The sequence below is a fragment of the Myotis lucifugus genome, unplaced genomic scaffold (assembly GCF_000147115.1).
Source record: "Myotis lucifugus unplaced genomic scaffold, Myoluc2.0 scaffold_0, whole genome shotgun sequence".
Classification (NCBI taxonomy): domain Eukaryota; kingdom Metazoa; phylum Chordata; class Mammalia; order Chiroptera; family Vespertilionidae; genus Myotis; species Myotis lucifugus.
The window spans coordinates 12935415-12957391 of NW_005871048.1; the positions used below are offsets into that span (position 1 = coordinate 12935415).

General features: G+C 33.5%; 1 protein-coding gene across 8 annotated transcripts in view; it reads right to left on the reverse strand.

Moving 5' to 3' along the window:
* Window positions 1-226: 226 nt before the first annotated feature.
* Window positions 227-21977, reverse strand: part of YTHDC2 (YTH domain containing 2) — a 61699-nt gene continuing 39948 nt past the window's right edge. For 4 of the 8 annotated variants that reach the window (XM_006081144.3, XM_023747772.1, XM_023747581.1 and 1 more), the window contains 9 exons: window positions 21558-21684; window positions 20166-20371; window positions 19620-19815; window positions 16165-16274; window positions 14539-14831; window positions 6896-7067; window positions 4283-4486; window positions 3370-3552; window positions 227-2155 (listed from right to left, as the gene is read on the reverse strand). In XM_006081144.3, the coding sequence (XP_006081206.1) occupies window positions 2075-2155; window positions 3370-3552; window positions 4283-4486; window positions 6896-7067; window positions 14539-14831; window positions 16165-16274; window positions 19620-19815; window positions 20166-20371; window positions 21558-21684 (1572 nt within the window). In that variant the 3' untranslated portion in view covers window positions 227-2074. Of the gene's footprint in view, window positions 2156-3369; window positions 3553-4282; window positions 4487-6895; window positions 7068-13731; window positions 13983-14538; window positions 14832-16164; window positions 16275-19619; window positions 19816-20165; window positions 20372-21557; window positions 21685-21977 lie in introns of those variants that run through there. The other 4 variants (XM_014462240.2, XM_023747658.1, XM_023747684.1 and 1 more) reach the window with 4 other exon arrangements.

Consider the following 21977-nt stretch of genomic DNA (forward strand, 5'->3'; position numbering starts at 1 on the left):
AAGATTTTATATTAAAGCATGTCTTGAATTTTTTTTCTATGCCCCTATCATAATAAGGATATTTTTTCTCAAGGAGTTTGTACTAATATGAAACCATCACCTTCAATGTCATTATAATATTCTTCAAGGTGCTTGAAATTCATTAATATCTCAAGGGATATTGCTGATCACTGTTACCTTAGTCCTAATATGTAGTATCAGAAATAACAAGATATAAATAATTGAGTAGAATTTCATCTAATAAGTATATTTAAAGTTCATCTCTTCCAAAAACAGCATTTTAATTACATTCAAATTGTACTCATTTTATATAGATATCAACAAAGTCATCATTTCCACAGGGGGCTAGATATTAGAAAACAGATAAAAATGAAACAAGTTTTATTTTTCAAAAGTCCTTAACTTCCAAATTTAGAACACCAGGAACTGCTAAATATACACCTAAACAAAATGTAAACATTATCAGAGGAACACAAGTTGCTCTAATAGGAAAAAAACTGTAATACACATACAGTGAAACATAATTCACATAGATTCAATTTATAGGTATGTCTCAAAGTATAAAATAAATTTTAAAAACCAATATCTACAAATACAGGCCAAAATCACAGATGACATTCTAAACTAATATATCAATATATAATGCTTTCCCAGAGGAAGTAGAAGGGTTCTCAAGATTTTATGTTGACCTATAAATTTTCAGTTCTTTGTTCTCAAATACAGAAGCAGATGACTCAGAGTTCTTCTTATCTTTAAATTAATTTCCTGTTGGTGTTTTGTTATCTAGAAATGACCCAAATGTATCATGACAAGTGCTACCAAACCTGTTCTATTTAGAGCTCAGTGACCAAGACATTTCATTCTTTTTTACCTGTACCTCTATTTCCCTTCAAAAAGCTTCTTAGGAAACTTTATAGATAGATAGTGGTGGTAAAGAGTTCAAACCAAATAATTCTGAATTGGCAAAGAAGTAGATAGTTGGCGCTAACACAGTTTTATAAAAAAAAATCACCACCATCACCACCCTAATTTATTAAACCATAAGTGCAAAAAAGGAAATAAATCATATCCAAAACATAGCAGGATAAAAAGTACTGGAAAACGAATAGAAGGCATTTAGAACTGTGATGCTTGTGGGCTTCAGTTTGGAAGACATACAGCAAGCAAGTTATCACTACCTGTTAAACTACTTGTATAATTTGTTTAAATTTCTAACTTGTCTAAATCAAGTTGCCCTAGACAAAACAAAAAGGTCATAATTACTGTGCTCATGTAAGTTGTAATATGGGAGGAAGAATGGGGTAAGGCACCCATCAGGTTAAAAGAGGCAGAACCAGCAAGAAAACTAAGCACTGAATTCGACCTGAGGAATGTTGCCTTTCTTCAGACTTTCCTGCATTACATAATTGCAGAAAAAGAATACCCCTCCTTTTTTTCTTAATGTATCTTAGGCTAAAAATGACAGAATAAATAGTCCTTAATTAGCACACACTATTTTTTAAAAGAAACATTTTTTAATCTGGTTGTTTGCTTGTTGGCTTTTTAATCATAAATCTTAAGAGTTGACTCTTCTAAAATGGTGCACAGATGTACTGATATATTCAGGCCTTTCTTAAAAGTAAACAACTTAAATAGGGGGCATCTGTAATAGTGTTAACAATAAAAAGTAAACAAACTTACTTTGCATTAAAAACATAATCAATATGAACTATAATTCAGTGTTTTAAACGAATGAAATACTCAACTTCAAATTAAGTATATTTAAAATAACTGCTGTTGTGTCAAATAATGAAACTACTATGTTTTATTCAATTAGAAACATACAATTAATAAACATTACATAATCATTCTATATTATCACTATTAAAATTATCATTATCTCTTTTATATGAAGATGGTGGTTCTAAAGCAATACTCTAAACCAGAAAAACCCATCTAAGTTTTTGGAAGTCAGTGCATTCTGTAACTAAGTGCTCTTGAAAGGTTGAAAGATAAAGAGATAAGTAATGAAAGATATCCTTAATGACCACAAATACTGCCAGGACTCAAAGTCAAGAATGGTATAACCCGAGTGTCAATCAGTTGTCGTTTTTTCTCCTGATGGAAGGCGTTCCCATAACTGTAGCAACTGTTCCCCAATCTGAGGTTCTAGTTCCTAGATAAATCAAAAGTCAGAATAAACATTAAAATAACTGGATTGAATTTTATAATCACCAATACCTACACTGATAAAAATGTAAGAAAATCACTGTAAATTTTATTTTTCTACCAGCACATACTAAAATTATATGGAATACATTGCTCTAATTCTTTGCTTTAGGATTTATGAAGCATTTAAGACTGTAGTTAACCTGCAAATATCGCAACTATTTGTGACAACTTGATGAGAGACTTCCATGGAGTTCTGCTAGAATTTTTTTTTTTTTTTTGTATCTGGAAATAATGAATTTTGTTTCTAATGGATATTTAGCAAAAGCATTCAGCTTGAACTATAAAACATAGCATATTAGATATTTCCAGTGTTTTTTTCCAAGAGACTAGCTTAGATGACTATATAATAATCTTATCTTAGGTATTAGACTTATTTCAAAATCACTATTTAGGATAAAAATAAAAATATTCTTATATAACTGAAAAGAATGTTATTTACAGTCCTCTTGTGACAAGATGTGCTTTTAAAAAGAATCCACTCTTCATGTGATAATCTGAAGTAAGTCACACTGGTTCAAATAAATTATTAGCTGTGTGACCTTAGGCAAAACTAATTTCTCTGAATCTATTTTACCCTACATAAAATTGGGCTAATAATTCATTGTGTGCATTAAATTACCTCATATTACAGTTAGCACAGTAATCCATATGTATGTTAATTCCCATCACCCTAACTAGTTTAAAATGTATGTCATGAAGACAAGGTAAAACATAATAGAAATGAAACAAGCCACAAAAATATAAAAAGGTTATTTTTTTACATTACACAATTAGTTAAAGTCTTAATGGAGTTTAGATACCGTTCTTATCCTTAGATTTTAGTAAAATTACACTTCAGAATTACACTCAGTTTTGATCATATCTTAGGTCTTAGGAGGATAACAGGAGTCTCCAAAAAGGAACTTAAGAAATATTTTATATATGCAATGACAGAAAGAAGTCAAATTTACAAAATGTTAAAAAAGCAATGAGCTCTATAAGAGATATTTTGCAAGAAGGTTTTTACTAGCTCCTTTACAAATCTGAACCACTATTTCCCATGTGCATGTGGAAAATAGGATATATATTCTTACAATGGTTCCTCAAACAAATCACTAAATAACAGCAAAACAAAATAAAAAGAAAAGTAGAAGAAAAATATTAAATGCCATTGTATACCTGCCCATCTCTGCTTATCTGGACTTTCTTGTTATCATTCCAAGGATTGAGCAAATGGTGTGCAAACTGAAAGGGAAGACTTTCTTTTCGTATCCACTCCACTTTAAATACTCCTCCTAGTCCAGCTGAGCCCCAATCCTGGCTCTTCTCCTTTCCTATCTCAGATGACATCCTAGAAAATCCCTGTGGATAAAATGAGGTGGAAGGATAAAAGTGAATTCAATTTATCTGAGAAAGCTATGAGGGTTTTTTTAAGCGGAAAAATATAATATAAAAATAATACATAGCTAACAAAAAAGGGGGGGAACATCTGTAATACTTTCAACAATAAAGATAAATTAAAAAATAAGCTACTTATTAAGTGTTTTTATAAAAAAAATATAAGCAAATTTTATAGGAAAGACCAATTCCAGCCTTCTAACATAATTTCAGATATGACAGATATTTTCTAAATAATATTTCAGTAGTTCTAAACCCACATTTATTCCATAATAAATGGATACAATCTAACCTCTATGCTTTTACTTCCAAAAATTCTATTATCAAATTCATTATTTTATAAATTCAGATATATGAGTTAAGACACACACTCAGTTTCTTGATTGTCAATACTAACTTCCTTGACCTATTTAAATAAACATTTTACCAAAAATTCAAGATTCTCATTGCTTTTAATCTACCCCAGAAATAGTAAATCTACAGTTGTCTTCAGAAGCAGAAATTGTTTATCTGGAGAGGTTCTGGTAAGATAAAGCAAAAACAAAGGGATCCCTATTTATCATGCCCTTGAGGAGGTGCAATGTATTTCTCATTCTAAGACAAAATTGCATTCCGATGTAATTTGTTATTTGTTTTTTATCTCTATGGTCTAACCTGCAGCGAGAAGAACCCTTACTGCTTCAGGATGGCTCACCTGGAAATGTCCAGATCCTTGAACAGAAAAAACCAAGTAAACCATGCTGCTTTCCCAAAAGGCTCGATTTAGCTTCCGCTCATTACTAGGGGTTGTAGACCAAATACCCTTCTGTTGAGAAATTTCAAGGTTTCTCAAATTGCTACTCTTCATTATGAAGTATCGAATAGGCATGTTTGGTCTTGGTGAAGGAGATTTTGACCCCTATAAAAGAATGCATAAATTCTTGAAAGGTAATTTGACCTTTCGGAATCAATAGGCTCCATTAAATAACATCTTCATGAACATATAAACCAAAATATTTTACCAAATATTCAACAAATGCGAACAGCTCTGTCATTCATTCCTGAAAAACTACACAAGGCTCAATCAAAATGAGGTTAAAGAGCCCAAACCAAGTACTCAGTTTCAGAGCATTCAAAATCCCTTATCAAGAAAGGATCCTGGATTACCAACTTTGATTTATACTCCAAATGTACTTCCAGAAAATATTTTAATAAACTTCAAAGTCTGAAAACAAAACAAATATTGCTCCAGCTTATTGCCAGGATACAGTTTCCAGGTAACAGTGCAAGGAAACAAACAGAAACCAGGGGTCTTGCTGAAATGCAGAGACAGACCAGGCAACTAGTATTTGCATGGCAGTGAACTAGACCGAAGGAAGTTGCACAGAAAGTGAGCTCATGGGGAACTGCAGAGGATCCCCACGGTTTTTGGTTAAGTGCTGACCTACACACAAGTAAGAAAAAATGACTTGAGGCCAGGAAAAGACCCAAAGGAAGGAAGTACACCCGATAATTCTGAGCGCTCACACATATGGCTGAGAATACTTCCTGTTATCCCCAACCAAAATAGAAATAATTTGGACTAATAATGGGTCATTAGTCCACAGAAACATCACACCTTAGTATCAGAACTAAATTAGTACCAGATAAAAACTGCTCTGGAACCACCCTAGCACTGCTTACTAGCAAATCCTGAAAAGATTAAATTGATTGCCACTAACTTAACTGTATACCAAAAGGCTATCTAACACTATTTAAAGGAATACAACAAAAATCATGCAGCCAAACAAAATTATAAGGAATGCAAAGGAACAGAAGAATATGATCCATAACTGGAAAATAAATTAATCAATAGGAACAGACTCAGATGATGCAATTAGGAGATAAGAATATTAAGGCAGTTATGATAAATATGCTTACTATCTTCAAGAAGGTAAAGGCAACATGAACATGATGAGAGGAGAAATGGAGGTACTTTTTAAAGACCCAAAGGATGCTCTGGAGATGAACTTATAGTATCTGAAGTGAAAAATACACTAGAAAGAATGCATAGTAGATTAGACACTACAAATAAAAATACAAGTGACCTAACTTAAAGATACAGCAATAGAAACCTCTCAAATGAAGCAGAGAGAAAATAACTGAAATATAATTATCAGAGCATCAGTGACCTGTGGGAAAATATCAAGTAGCCTTAGATTTGTATATCCAGGATCCCAGAAAGGAGAAGTGAGAGGTGAAATATAAAATATAAGTGAAGAGCCCTGGCCAGTGTTGCTCAGCGGTTAGAGCATCAGCCCATGCACTGAAGGATCACAGGTTCGATTCCTGGTCAAGGGCATGTACCTGGGTTGCAGGTTCAATCCCCACATGAGTTAGGGCATGTGTGGGAGGCAACCAATTGATGTGTTTTTCTCACATCATTGTTTCTTACTCTCCCTCTCCCTCTCCCTCTCTCCTATTCTCTCAAAAAAAGCAATGGAAAAAATATCCTCAGGTAAGGATTAACAACAATAAAAGTGAAAAAGTAATGGTCTTACATTTCCCAAAATTGATGAAAACTATAAATACACAGAATGAAGAAGAAACAGAAGGAAAACCAGACCAAATCATATCAAAATCAAACTGCTAAAAACAAGTGGTAAAAAGAAAATCTTAATAAAAACAGCTAGAGAGCCCAGGTGAGTGACTCGGCTGAGTGTCATGTCACCCTGTATACCAAAAATGTTATGGGTTCACCAGAACACAACATACAGTACAACAAATAACCCTAGTCAAATACTTACTCAGGTACTAACAACACAAGAAGGTAGAACTAAATATATTCTAACATTAGAAATCATTCATTTTACAAATTTTTTAAAAGATACATAGTTCTCAATTCCCCATCAAAATTTCCTATCTTCCTAGTTCCATCCTGTTTTGTTTTATACTATATCCATTGAGTTGATAAAATCAATTAACAAAAAAAATTCTTTTCAATTCTGAAATTATAAACCAAAGTTAAGATAATCTTCTTATTTGTTTTAACAACAAAAAAAAGAAGTTCTAAAGAAGTAGAAAGGAAATAATGAACTACTTAGCTACATGCCATCAGTGAATGATCTGTTAGTTTTAAAACACACCAACATGGTAATAACTAGAAAAAATTGGCAAGCAAAAGAAACAAAAAATTTACTCAAGGTGTCTCAAGTTTGCCAGCTTCAATATATATCTAGAACAGAGCCCACAATTAGTAACTGAAAATAACTGGTTTATGATTTTAAATACGTAATATTAAATGCGCTACATATGTGTTCCTTGCTACATCAACTTTTAGATGCACTACCTTTCCTGAGGATGGAGGAGAAGGGCTAGCACAAGGACTTGGGTAATCTTCTGTAGACTTTGCAGAAGCTTGATCTGGTCGGTCATCAGTGCTTCGTTTAGGATGTAAAATTCCTCTATCTTTGTACTTCTGAGGTGGATGTAGTGCTGGAGATGGAGATTTCATCAATACTCTTGAGTGAGAAGGAAGAAGCAAAGACGACCCATTATATGTAAGTTATATGTAAGTTCATAATACAAAGCAAATGCCATTTAAAATCAAAGTTTCAAAGACATTATAGTTGATAGGACATTTTTTAAAAGGGAATTTCATTCTTCTATTACATTTGGAAGTTAAGAAACAGTTGGACTATTATGGTACAGTTTACAAAAACAAATATGCAAAAATATATTTTTAAGACAATCTACAAAAGTCTTTAACTTAATATTAAAAATTACCCAAGTATTATTCCCCTTACCAAATCCCTATCTCCTCCTTTATGATGGTATAGGAGAGAACTTAACAATTATATTTTATATCGACATTTAATGTCTTTAACATTATAAAATTATTAAACTACATCTAAGCCAATGGCCTTTACAAGAATATCACCCACTCCACTTCCCTTCCACCTCCACAGCATATCTTAGAGCCAAATAAAATAGATATAAAAAGCATACTAAAAATTGTAGTAAGGTAAAGTGGAAATAATGCTGGACTAGAGTCAGGATAGAAGATTTCTAGGACAGTACTAAATTTATAACTAACTAGGTATATGATCCTGGGCAAGTCTCTTAATTTATGAGCTTAAAAAGTATATATTTGTGGAACAACCAGACATTTAAAAATAAACTGAGTACTTCCTAAAATCATGCAATATCCACCTATAGAATATTCTCGCCCAAACACTGGATCTAATCAAGCACTGAGAGCTAACTACCAGTTTACATGAACTACTTAGGATATAGCAATAAATAACGCCAGGAGAAATGAAGAGACAAATCCAGAATGTGGTACAGTAAGTACTCAGTGTCATCAAGTTCTGTGACTTTAAGCAAAATGATGTATAATGAACCAATTTCACCATAGGCTAATCAACATAAACAAGAGTTAAGTTACTATGTCATCTCATCAACATTATAATGAAACACTTTGAATGAAATGATGTTATGAAAGGACCTGCTGTACATCTCACAGTACCACTGACCTAGTTTCTTCAAAAAGGCCAACTAAGGAACTGCTCTGATCACAAGGGACTCAAGAAACACAACACTCTGGTACAATGCATAAGTCCTCCCTGGATGCTAATTCAAATAAATCTATAGAGAACTGGGGAAATTATCATTTTATTGAAATTGATAATTGGATTTTGATTATGTAGAAAAAAATGTCTGTTGTATTAAGAGATGCATAGTTAAATGTGGAAGGATAAAATGACAGGATGTATGGTATTTATTTTGAAATATGTAAACAAAAAAAGAAAGCAAAAGGAAAAAATATTTGGCTTCAAACAAGTAGGTGGAATCTTGGTTATTATTGAATCAGGGTTGTGGAGTTCATTATAGTATTTTATTTACTTTGCTGTGTTTCACAATATTTATAATGAATAAATTTAAAGCAGAAAGGGTAAGTGTTCAATAATTCACAAGCTTCCATAGAGTCTTGCAAGTCCTGCCTACAAGACAAGTTGAAATAGCTTATGCCCACAATTTTTTCCATTTCTATAAATATCTTAGATGAAGGATTGTTCCTTTCACAAATGAAATAAAATAGCTAAAACTTAAAGACATTAATCAAAATGTGACGTATGCATATATGAATCATTAACAACTTGATTAGAAGTACAAAAATTAACTTTTCAAAAATTTTTTCCCTCTCATAACCGAAGTTCAATGACTTTTTTAGTTACAACTACTAACATTCCATCATTCTTACCCTGGTACCTAACTGACCTGAAAATTAGCTGACAGAACTTAATGAAGGCAAAACCTTATTAAAGTAAAAATGATATTTTCAATAGAATTAAATACCTATTTTTGTGGTTTTCAAGTTGATCTTTTACTCTGAGCCTTATTTTAGCTTTTTTCTCATGTTTATTTGGTTTCCCCAAAATATTTCATTCAAGTAGAAACAAAGTATTCCCGTAAACCAGCGGTTCTCAATCTGTGACCCCTTTGGGGGTCAAACGACCCTTTCACAGGGGTCACCTAAGACCATCGGAAAACACATATATAATTACATATTGTTTTTGTGATTAATCACTATGCTTTAATTATGTTCAATTTGTAACAATGAAATTGGGGTCACCACATGAGGACTGAATTAAAGGGTCTCGGCATTAGGAAGGTTGAGAACCACTGCAGCGTAAACCATTCCATCTAAATTTTCATTTAGGAGGAATAAAGAGTTCTGATATAGAACTCACTTACAGCTCATTTTTTCTTACGTAAATCTTTTGCCATTAAATTGCTATTTGAAAATGATAAGAAAAAAAACATTAGTTTGGCTTTGGGATGGGACATGGGCAATTTCTAGTATTTTAATAGTTTCTTAAACTATTCTTAAATATTTTCAATTCAAAATATTATTTTAGGTAAAAACTTTATAGGATGGAGGATATCATAAGGCTGAGGTGCAGAATGTACAACGCTTCAAATGTAGAGTTGAAGAGTTAATTGAAAATATAAGCAGCCCAGGCCAGTATGCAGTTGGTTGGAGCATTGTCCCATATATTGAAAGGTGTGGATGTACCTGGGGCACATACCTAGATTTCAGGTTCAATCCCTGGTTGGGTGCATACTGAAGACAACCAATCAATGTTCTCTCTCACAATGATAACCCTCCCTCCCTCCCTCCCTTCCTTCCTTCTCCCTCTCCCCCCCCCCCCCCCACCTGTCCTCTCTCTCTAAAAAGAAATCAATAAGCATATCCTCAGGTGAGGATTTTTTTTTAAAGAAAGAAAATGTAAGCAAATAGACTATGTGACTATTTTTATATTTATCAAAGGATATTTATTATATTAAACATAAATGAAATTCACTGACAAAAAGTGTTTTTATTGAAAACATTTATCTAATCTACATCTTGCTGTCCTAGAGTGAAAACTCTAACTATAAATAATTTTTCTCTAAGAAGTAATCCCACAAAGATGATAACTTCTCTCTTCAAAAATAAACCTTCCTAAGAGTCCTCATTCTATTCTTCACCAAGATACATCAATTCTAGGCATTATCCATTAATTCTACAAAAAGTCCTATTGTTCAATAGGTAAGAGAATGAAAAATGTCAGGCTACAACTTGTAAGAAAAGGAAATGCTTGATCCTGGTATCACAAGGTGGGGGGGGGGGGGGCCGGGGGGGAATGAACTTATAAGACAATCAGTTTCTAAGTATAACTAATTACACTTTATAATTCTGATTTTCTTCTGTATTTCCAAATTTTATCAAATGAATATGTATTACTTTTATAAAGGAAAAAGGAAGTTTTTATCCAAAAAAATGTCTGTGTGCAACTCTGTTAGTATGTGAATATAGGTACACACATAATACATATGCGTTTATACACACACACACACACAGAGTTCTCTATGAATCTAACAGGTTTTTTATAATTCAAGAAGAGCTTTCTTACTATTGACAATCATATAATAAATAAAAATGCCACATCCAATTGCTAAATGCCAGAAAGGTGTAAGAATAATAAGACCACATTAAAATATCTATGGAGATGTATGTGCACATTCTAAATATTCGCTGTTCAAGTAAGCTTTTACAATAATCTTTTCAAAAAAGTGGGGGATGTCTAAGTAGAATATATGGTTTTTACTATTCTTTTGTTTAGGAGGGTCTACATCAGAAAGGTTCAGCTGCGCACAATGTGTGGTTTTCTTGGCAACTGGCTAAATTATTTCTAAAACTGGGTATCTGAAGAACTTGGAAACCAATTAATATTATTCCTCTTTCACTGAAGTCTGAACTAATAAAGCCTTTATGCTTCTGTGAAATATGCAAAATTTGATCAAAAGAAGGTAATGAAATTCCCATCTGACCCTTGAACATCACATATCTTTTGTTTCCATTGTTTCTATTTTCAGTTTTTTACCAGTGAAATCATATTCTTACTACAGAGACTTTCCACCAATATTGCCAAAACTAGCATCACAGGCAAAATGTAGTCTTTGTTATCAACAAGTTAAGAAAATTTTTTCTAACGATAAAAAGAAACATATTTGCTTCTATTAAATGTGTTTACAAGAAATAGTTCTGAATCATGCCCAATGATTCATTATAACCACTATCATATCCTATATAATAAAAACCTAGTATGCTAAGTGTCTGACCATTCAACTGTTCGACCAGTCACTATGATGTGCACCGACCACCAGGGGGAAGACGCTCCGACCAGTAGGTTAGCTTGCTGCTGGGGTCCAGTCAATCAGGACTGGACAAGACAGGCCGGACATGCCCTGCAGCCCTCCCGTGGTCCTTCCCTGGCCCCGATTGTACACCTGTGGGGTCCCTCAGCCTGGCCTGCACCCTCTCGCAATCCGGGACCCCTCGGGGGATGTCAGAGAGCCAGTTTCGGCCCAGTCCCCAAAGGCCAGGCCAAGGGACCCCAGCAGTGCACAAATCCGTGCACTGGGCCTCTAGTTATATCATAATATATTTTTGGATAAATAATTCGAGAAGAGCTTTCTTACTATTGACAATCGTATAATAAAAATGTCACATCCAATTGCTCAATGCCAGAAAGAATAAAAGAATTTGATTAAATTGAAACAAATTTTGTCACAATAAATTTATTTACTTATTATATACCTCTCAATAAAATGTAAATTCTCTGAAGGAAGAGGTCTATTTTGTTTTGTACATTGCTCTATTCCTCATACCAAGAACAACAGGCATTCAATGTATCACTGAATGAATAGATGATTTTTCTGTAGGAATACTAGTCAGCAATATTGATATCTGGTAATACTTGTGGGTTGTTCTTTTAAGTGGCTATAGCCATCACTTCTTGCTGTAGGGTACCTAGGAAAGATGCCACTTGACATACATTAACTAAAATGTATAATAAAAAATGTTGCTATCTTCTCAACAGACCCTAAATTTGTGAATTCTTAAAAATAAACATTTTGAGTTTTTCCTGAAAAAAAAATTTATTAAATAACTCACATACCGGTAGCCTAAAATCCTTCATATTAATCTTAAAACTCATAAGCATTACTAGTGGCCTGGTGCATGGATTCATGTACATTGAAAAAATAATCATTAGAATATTTTAATATTTAATATTGGATTTTGTATTCCACATAGTCCATGTACCATATTTGATTTTACAATCTGAAAAAGTTGAGGACACTGGTCTTCATTCGGAATTTGTGCCTTAACTATATGGTCAATGTCATGTTCCATTCATAATTTGGATTCACTACCTAATATCAATAATATGTGAGCATGAGGCAGTCCATGTTTCTGAAATTCGGTGACATGAATTTTAGCTGTAGCATTGCCAAATAAATCAAATTTACATATATCATTTAAAAGAGCATTTAGTTTAATATTAAAAACACTGGCTACCAAGTCAGGTCTGTTTTCAACTTTTTGCCAGCGCTGTAAATTATTTGTAATACCTACCCATTTGGGGTTGCATGTCATGGTTATAAATAAATCAGGCTTGCCATACCTTGTTACAATTGCAATAGCATCCTGATATCGCTGCTGCATATTTCTGGGAGTACCCCCAAAAGACGATGGAAGTATTATCATTTTACCAATCAGCACATTGTGATTTTCAGATCTAGATGTGAGATGATCCATCAAACCACTATATTTTTCAACTCTCAACTTAAATTGGTTTGCTTTAATGAAATTTATCCGATTTGCTTCCATTTTTTAATATGAATCAACAATATACTGTTGAGCTAATTTTCCTGCATTTAAAATAGGAATGAACGTGTCCCGCACAGAGAGATGAAACCCATAATACTGCATTTGTGTGCCTCATGTCTTTACATTATGTCTTGTATTACTGTTGATTACACTGTCGTCTCTGAGTCTTAATGCAATATCTGTTCCCCAGCCTTTTTCACCATGTGAAAAAAAAATAGGATACGTCATTGCATCTAATGTAGAAAACAGGATACTGATTTGTTTCATTTTAGTGGCATTCGGATTATTGGGATCTGGTTTACAATGAATGGACAGGTCCCTTTCAAAAGGAGGTTCTCCACCTTCGTTTATAAATATGACGGCAACCTCAGTTACACAGGGAGAATCATATCTACAGATCACTATTACGATTATATTTAATTGCCATTGTTACTTCCGTGGGAGCAATATCTTTTGCTGCTGCTTCAGATTGGGCTTCCTTTTCTACCTCATGTAGCATCTTGTATGATTTTATTAATTTGTTTATTTCATGCATGAGGTTGTTGATATTGATCATGAGTCTTTCTGAGCAACTGTGGTTTTCTGGCATTGCTAATCTTTTACTTGTCGCTTCAGCCGTGTCTAAAACGTAGAGTTGAGCAAACTTCTGCGAAACACCATCTGAAGGATGTAAAGTTCCAGTACGGTGATAAACTTGACCGTGTATTCTAAAACAGTATGGCCCATATCCTGATGATGAAGTGATATTTGCACCCACTGAAGCAAAAGCAAAAGAACTATTTATGGAACAAATATTTTCCATAAAAATTTTACTGTCAGAATCTTCATTTATCATTAATTTTTTAAAATATGCCAGGTATTCTGGAAAACTTCTATCATTTGGACAAACTTTACCTTTGCTGCAACATCGAGTAAATTTTCCATCAGATGGTTTTCCATTGGAGAAATTTAGTGATAGGCAAAACTGAAATGTAACAGTCATTTCACCACAACTATGTTCGATAATTGTATCCTCATTTACTTAATTTTTGCTGTGAAGGCAGTTCCTACCAGTATTGGTAGTACTTGTCGATGACAGTTTTTCAGACATATTCTGTTGATGATGACGCTTTCTTTCGGCCGCAGAAGTACATTGTGCCAATAGTTGGTCTTCAGACATATTCTAGTGATGACGCCAGCTTCTTTCGGCTACAGAGCTACAATTGAGGCTGGCCGGCTGGGGAGGGAGCACGGGAGATTGGCCTGCCTAGAAGGGACTGCAGGAGGGCTTCAGGGCATGTCCGGCCCTGTCTCGCCCCGGCAGCCCCAGCTCGCAACCCCAGCCTTGCAGCCCCAGCTTGCGCCCCCAGCCCCCAGCCTCACAGCCCCGCCTGGCACCCCACCTTGGCCTGGCGCTGCCTGCTCACCTGCTCCACCATCCCACCGCGGTCCCACTCTCGTTGGGGCCTATCGGGGCTGGCAGTGCCTCCACTGCCACTCGCTACTGGCGCTGTGTTGCCAACACCTGCCAAGTACCGCACCATCCCCTGGTGGTCAGCGCATGTCATAGCAAGCGATTGAACTCCTGGTCGAACTCCCAAGGGGACAATTTGCATATTAGGCTTTTATATAGAGGTTTTAAAAGGAAAAATCTCTTCCCATTTTACTGTGACCTTTCTGTGTTCCTTACATGATAACAATGTAATTTCTAAATATTACAAAAGCACATAATTCCATAATAAATAACTCCTTTTCCTGGAGAAAATGTCTCCTGTTTCAAGCCATTAATTTACCTTTCTGCAGTAGTAGACTCATCAGGGAATTCAGTATCTGCTGAACTTTTCCTACTATTATTTGACCTCCAAGATGATGCCAAAGGAAGTTCTTCTGAAGACATAGGCCTTGGCCTTTGGCCAATCCCAGATGGTTGTTGTAAACCTGCAGACTGTTCTTCAGTGCTTAAAGCAGCTATAATTGCTCTAATGGTTGCTTCATCAACTTGAGACCACGGTTTAGATGGAGCTCTCATTCGGCGTAAAAATAAGCTGTGCCACTTCTGTCTGAGCTGCAGCAATAAACTGGCGGCCTATAATAAAATAGTTTCTTCAGTTCAAATATGCTTGCAAGGACCTATTTGTTTATTAATTAAGGGTCTTTGAATGTTTCCAAAGAACAAGGTTTACATTTCATATAATTTACTACTACTTTCATTCTTTTTATTGCAAGAATGAAATAAAATTTCTTCTTTACCATATTTGAGGTACAAAATCAAATGAAACAGTTTATTGAGAGAGACAATATGTGGTAGAGTGTGATTAATATCTCAAAAGCAGAGTAAACAACAAAAGCAGAGTAAACAAACAAAAATACATTTAGTTCCATTCATTTTATTTTAGTGACTGTGGAACATCCAAATAATGATGTCCAGAAGGCAGCTGGATTCATATGTCCAGAGAAAGGCCTAAGCTAGATATAGACGTGGTAGTCATCAATGCATAAATGGTTAGAGGTAGTCTCTAGGGACTGTGCAGAGACAGTGAAAAAAGCAAAGCACAAAGTATTGGAGAACATCTGACATTTAAGGCACAAACACATACAGAAGAGTCCGTGAAAGAACCTAAGAAGAAATGGCCTCTCTAGAAAGAAGAAGAATCAAGAAAGATCAATGTCACAGTATCTGGTGACAAAGAAGTTGGGACAGGGGTGAGGAGGAAAAATGGGAAAGATAAAATTACAAAAAGAAGGTTATGGACAATACTGCCAAAAAGGAGAAAAGGTCAAATTTTCAAGGACAGCAGGCTGGTTTTGACAACATGGAGGACAATATTGTCCTCAGCAAGAACAATTTCAGTGAAGTGACAGGCTATTGGATATTCAAGTGAGACTACATACAGTAGGTTCAAATGATGGAAGAATCCTAAAAAGGTAAATTTAGCCGTTGTTGACTATTCACAGCTTAGCTGCCAAAACAAAACAAAACAAAACAAAAAGCTATAAAATGATCTTTAAAAGTGGAGATGAAATTAAGGGTAGGCTTTGTCAAGAAATATTTTTAATTTGAAAAGAAACATTCCTCTTTCCCAATTCAGAGATATGTGAAAAGAGAAAACAGAAAGGAATTCATATCTTTCTCTTAGAAATAGTTAAAATAAAGGGATTTCTTGTGTACCCAATACTCAATATTTCCTTATAGACACAGAAATACTCAAAATATTACCATGCATAAATACTGATCTGCACCTACGTTTTTCAAATCCACTGTTGGATTAAACCCCAATGCAGCAGAGAATACCTGAGGGCCCAAAACTGAAAAAGAAGTTGTATTCTCTAATGCTAAGAACCAATATTAAAGATATAATTTTCATTATATTGTTTATCAGATCATACTAACTGGATCACACTACTAAAGAGCAACTTACCTCAGGCTCTAGTTTGAAATTGAGCCACTCATCAAGTTTCAAAGCTGCCAGATTAGCAGTAGTTCTATCTTCCATTTCACTATCACTACTATCATTAGGAATACCATCCGCTGTCCAAACAAATATTGAAAGAAAAATTTTCACTTTAGCCATTTTATATTATAGCAAAAAGAATAAGCAAATATAGATTGACATACCACATTTACACAAATCCTCCTGATATACTAACAATTTGTGTGGGGAGTTCTCTAAACCCCATAGGTCACAAATTAAATCTCAATATTTAAAAGGAGGGGGAAAAAGGAATTTTAAAGACTACAATCTCTAATCACAAGGCAAAAAAAACAAAAAAGAAATTAAAAAATCCAAAAAAAATATTTAAATAATAAGTAGATGAAGAAGAAAACTAAGAACATAAGGGAATAAAAACATTAAAAATAGTAAAGAAAAGAATGATATATTAGGGAAGACAAAATGTTATTAATAGTTAAAACTATAATCCAGTTCCTTAAAACCTAATAAGCAATCTTCTGATAAATTTAATAAAGGGAGAAAAAAGCACAAATCTAACCACAAATCAAAACTGAGCATAAAATTGTAAAAATGGTTCAAAATGGTTAAGCTTAAAAGAATTATAGAATCTTGAAACCTTCAAAGAAAATTCATTTCTATAAAACAAATTGAAAGAATAAGTAATTACTAAAACTGAAAGAATAAGAAATAGAAAAACTTGGACTATTTAAGGAAGAAATTCAAGATGTCCTTAAAGAACAACAACAAAGAAATCCAGAACACCAAGTCTCTCAAACTTTCAAGAAATCAAATAATAGCCAGTTTCTTTAATGAGAGAATCTAAACCTAACCTTAGAACTGATAAAACCAAAAACCTAAAGATACTTAAATGTGCAAATGCACACACCACACAAACTCTATGTAGGTCAGCCTCACTAATAAACATAAATATTACAATTTTAATAAGTGCTAGCAAAATATTTAACATTGCAATAAATTACTCTTAGTCCAAGAAAGTTTTATTCTTGGAACAATATGATGGTAGTTCCATAAAAAAAATATACACCACATCAATAAATGAAACAAATTCTGATTACATGAACAAATGCTCAAAAGTTATTTAACAAATTCAGCACATTTTTCAAACATTAAAAACAGAACAATTCTGCCTTAATTTAATGAATAAAATAATTTATTAAAACAAGAATTAACATTATAATCAATGGTACAACTTTAGAATTTAAACCTTTAAAATTAAAAAAGACAAAGTAGACCATTTAATGGTTTTCCAATATCATGAAAAAGAGATGAAAAAATAAATTTTGGTAACAAATTAAAATATTACCACCTGAAGGTAATATAACTTAAAAAATAGAGAATCCAAAGGATTAATAAGAGCTTAGTAAAGTAACAGAGTACATAAAATACACTCTTTGAGTTAGAGTTCTTATTAAGCAAGAACAACAGGCAAAGATAAAGAAAACCTATTCACCATAATAATTCAAAAACAGAAACAAAACATCTTAAGAATCATCTTAAGAAATATATCCAACCTTTACAAAGTTAACAAAAAATTGCTAAATTTAATAGAAGATATAGCTAAATAGAAGAATATATTAAATTTGCTGGAAGCAAACACTAAATTAAAATCACAAAAGAATTGTTTGGTGCCAAAAGGCTTATAAGAAGGTGACTACTCAATATTCATTAAAAAAAAAATAGGTAAGATTATCAAATAACTTAATAGAAAAGCAGCAAAGAGTTACGGGTAGATCCTCCACCAGATATTAGAGCTTATTAAAATACAAAACTATTGAATAACATTATAATATAAAGGCAGAAATTTAAAGGAAAAGAAGACAGAGTTTTACCATGCCAAACGTAATATGAAATCAATGTAAGCCTTCTAAAAGACAATACATAACGATTATTTTGGTGCAGGTGAGGGGAACGCACTTGGAAAAACATAAAATCTACATTTTAAACCAGAGTCAATGCAACATGGTTGAAAAAATTATCTTAAAAATCAAATTATAGCAAAAGAAGGAAAAAAAATGGAGTACTTATCAGGTCCATGGAAGAATGAAACTTTTTCAGCTCTGAAGTGAGCAGTATAGAAAAAGATTATTCAATTTGAATCTATAGCGGTCAAAACACAGAACTAGAATGGCCAGAGTGGCTCAGTTGGTTGGGCATGGTCCTATGCACTGAAAAGTTGCCGGTTAGATTCCAAGTCAGGGCACATACCTGGGTTTCAGGCTCAATCCTGATTAGGACACTTAGAGAAAGCAACCAATCAAAGTTTTTCTCCCTCTTCCTTCCTCTCTCTCTAAGCATGTCTTCTGGTGAGGATTTAAAAAACAAAACAATACAAAAACACCACAGAACTCAAAATATAAAAAACTAACAAAAATGGCTATTATATATGATAGAAAGAAGGCTAACAGCTTTTAATCATGAAACTGTAGGTCAAATTAAGAAAAACATCAGTTCTCAAACCTTATCCCACCCCACTCTCTCTTTGATCACTGTGTTTCCAATCACATACCTTTAGGTCAATTCCTAGATCATTTCTTAGTGCAGAATCTTGGCCCTTGCCAACTTATTTATTATCTTCACATGGCTAGCTTCTTCTCATACTTTAGGTGTCAGCTTAAATCACTTCTCCTCAGAGAAATTTGTCTAGGGTTTCTTTCTAAAGTAGGTCATCCCTAAGGCAGTCTGCTTTATTTCTTTCATAGTACTATATAAAACACTTACTTTCTTGCTGTCTGTCTACCATCCACAACCATGTAAACTCCTAAGGACAGAAATAACTTGTCTATTTTGTTTTCTGTTACATCCTCAATACCTATCACAATACCTGACATATAGCAGTTATTCAAATAGTAAATATTTGCTGAGTCACCAAATAGGAAAAAATTAGAAACAATCAAGATGTCCAATTGTAAAGAAACATTTTAAATACAATATACCACTTTAATATGATAGAATATGTTGCAGCCATTAATATAAAATATTTCATGTTTTTTATATTCTATACAATCAAAACAGCAGAATATAAAATAATAGTACGGGTAAAATAATTTAAAATATGTACATATCTACAGAAAAATATATAATATTAAATATGTTTACATAAGGGTAATAAGATTATGGGTAACTATTATTTCCTTTAAACAAATACCTTTTATTTTTGTTAATCATTTAAATTCAGTGGAAGAGAAAAACAAACTTCCTATCAGCAAGATTAATAAAATATGTACAAATCAAGTTAATTAATTTCAAGAACAGTGGTATGCTTTAGTATTTTCTAATTAGTCTTATATCAAAAGGGAGCTAACACTATGTAAGTTTTTATAATTTCAAAATTTGTTTGGTTTAGCAAAAAGGAAAAAAATTTCATTTCAAATAGATTTTTATGTCCTTCATAACACATTTACCTCGAAAGGATGAAGATTCCTGAAGAGCATTACTTGCCAACCTAGCTGGTCCACAGAATACCAATACAGTGACGGGTGTCACTGCTGAACAACATCTAATGTTAGCTATTCTATGGGCTCTGGTCATTTCATCATAAATAAGCCAATCTGTGGGCAGTGCCTGAATTGCTGCAGCTTGACCATTGGCTGGAGGAATCTATTAGGAAAATAAATTTAAAAATTGTTAACTATGTTTATCACCTACTTTACTGGTAATAATTTTAAACTGTAAAACGTCCCTTCATAAAATGGGTGATGCATACCCAAACAAAAATTAAAGCAAGTCATTGCTCATGTAGTTTGTACAAAAGTTCTCATTACTTAACACATTAACTCTTTCAGCTCTAAGAGTCAATCAAAATTTTGTCCCAATACTGAATTATACACACATATATATAATTAATTTCTTAAAGCAGGTCAGTATGTAGAACATTTTTCATTGATTTTTCAACCATCTAAATTAGATGAGTTTCACCTCAAGGCCTAAGAGCATTAAAAATGTTTTACCTTTTTATATTGAGGCTGACTGAGAACTGAAGTGGGATGAAACCGTACTTTTTTCTCCTTTGACCCTGTCAATACTAAATTCTCTCTGTCCACATGGACTAAATTAGGATACATGCCTGCCACCAATGCAGCTTTAACGACAGCCCAATTCTCGGAATTTGTGTTAACATCTCGAATGTCACCACCACCTCGTGCTCTAACAAAACCTAGAAAGAGGAAAAAACCACACCTACTTTTCCTATTGTTCACAACATACTTTTAAATTTGTGTGTTTTTTATAAAAAAAATTGTAGAACCTATGTTAGTTTAATGATATTCAAATTCCACAATAATTAATAAAATCTAATTTAAAATATAGAATCAATGTTTAAGAAAGTTTATGTTTGCTCAGGCTAAAAAAAGAAGAAGATTCATTGGGGGCTTAGAAACTTTTTAAAAGTTACACATTCTTGCCTGGCCAGCAGAGCTCAGTAGTTGAGCAATGACCTATGAACCAAGAGGTCACAGTTTGATTCCCAGTCAGGGCACATGCCTGGGTGGCGGGCTCAATCCCCAGTGTGGGGTGAGCAGGAGGTAGCTGATCAATGATTCTCTCTCATCACTGATGTTTCTTTCTCTCTCTCTCTCTCTCTCTTTCTCTCTCTCTCTCTCCTTCCTCTCTGAAGTCAACAAAAATATTTTTTTAAATTACACATTCTTGCAGTCAAGTTATTCATAAGCTGCTATCTGAAACACACTATAACATAGCTGAAAACCTAAACCATTCTAATAATAATTCCAAAAGTACTTCATATTGTCCCATATTTGAGACAACTCTAAACCCTGTGGTTTATTCCTTATATTACTTTGGCACTTCAGCTCATCTGTAAATCCAGACTCTGGTAGTTATCTTCTATTTTTTCAATGTATTATGCTACTCAAAAAAGAATTAGCAATTCTAAAATAAAATAGCTACATTAAAAAAAATCAAAATGCCTTCAAGTGATTACTTGTTTTATGTTCCAAAAATATGAAGGCCAGCATTTGTATCAAGCTAGTTAATTTTTTATAATTTATATTTCACAGAGCTAAATAACTGTTTATTAATAGTGATAAAATATAACTGTAATATCTAAACTGATCTTTACCAACAAATGCATTTTAAAGTGTTCACTGCCAACAGTATCAAAAGGTATTCACACATTTCTCAATGACAATTCTGCAGTGTCAATTTTTTCAACAAACAAAAGCTGAGGTGACATGGAAGTCTACAAAACAGGTAATGAATATCACAAAAATGTGATAATGTCATAACAATAATATAAGATGGCATCAGTTAATACTAGAAATACTACAAGGTATTGGCAGGGTTCTCTCAGTGGTTTATATAGGTTCTTTGTGTGAAAACATTACCTGATGCTCTAAGTTGACCGAGCAATTGAGTTCTCATGCCTATGATTATTTCCATGGTAGCTTGTGAAAGAAAATTCTTTTCACAAAAGGCTCGCTCCCACCCATCACTTCGTGCTTTCTGCCATGCCTATAAAAATATAATTATATAACATAATACATGTACCAGACACTTCTTAGGCAACAAAGTAACTGAAAACCACTACATTAACCACTCAAGGTCAATTCTTCTTCTTCTAATTATTTTATAAAATCTAAGACTTTATTTAAAAAAAAAAAAAAAAAAGAATGTAGATGCAGAGAAAAGACTGATACTTGCCAGCAAGTGAGCAAAATGAGTAAAGGTGGTCAAAGACACAAACTGTCAGTTATAAACGAAGTTTAAACGCTGGGGATATAATGTACAGCATGGGGACTATAGTT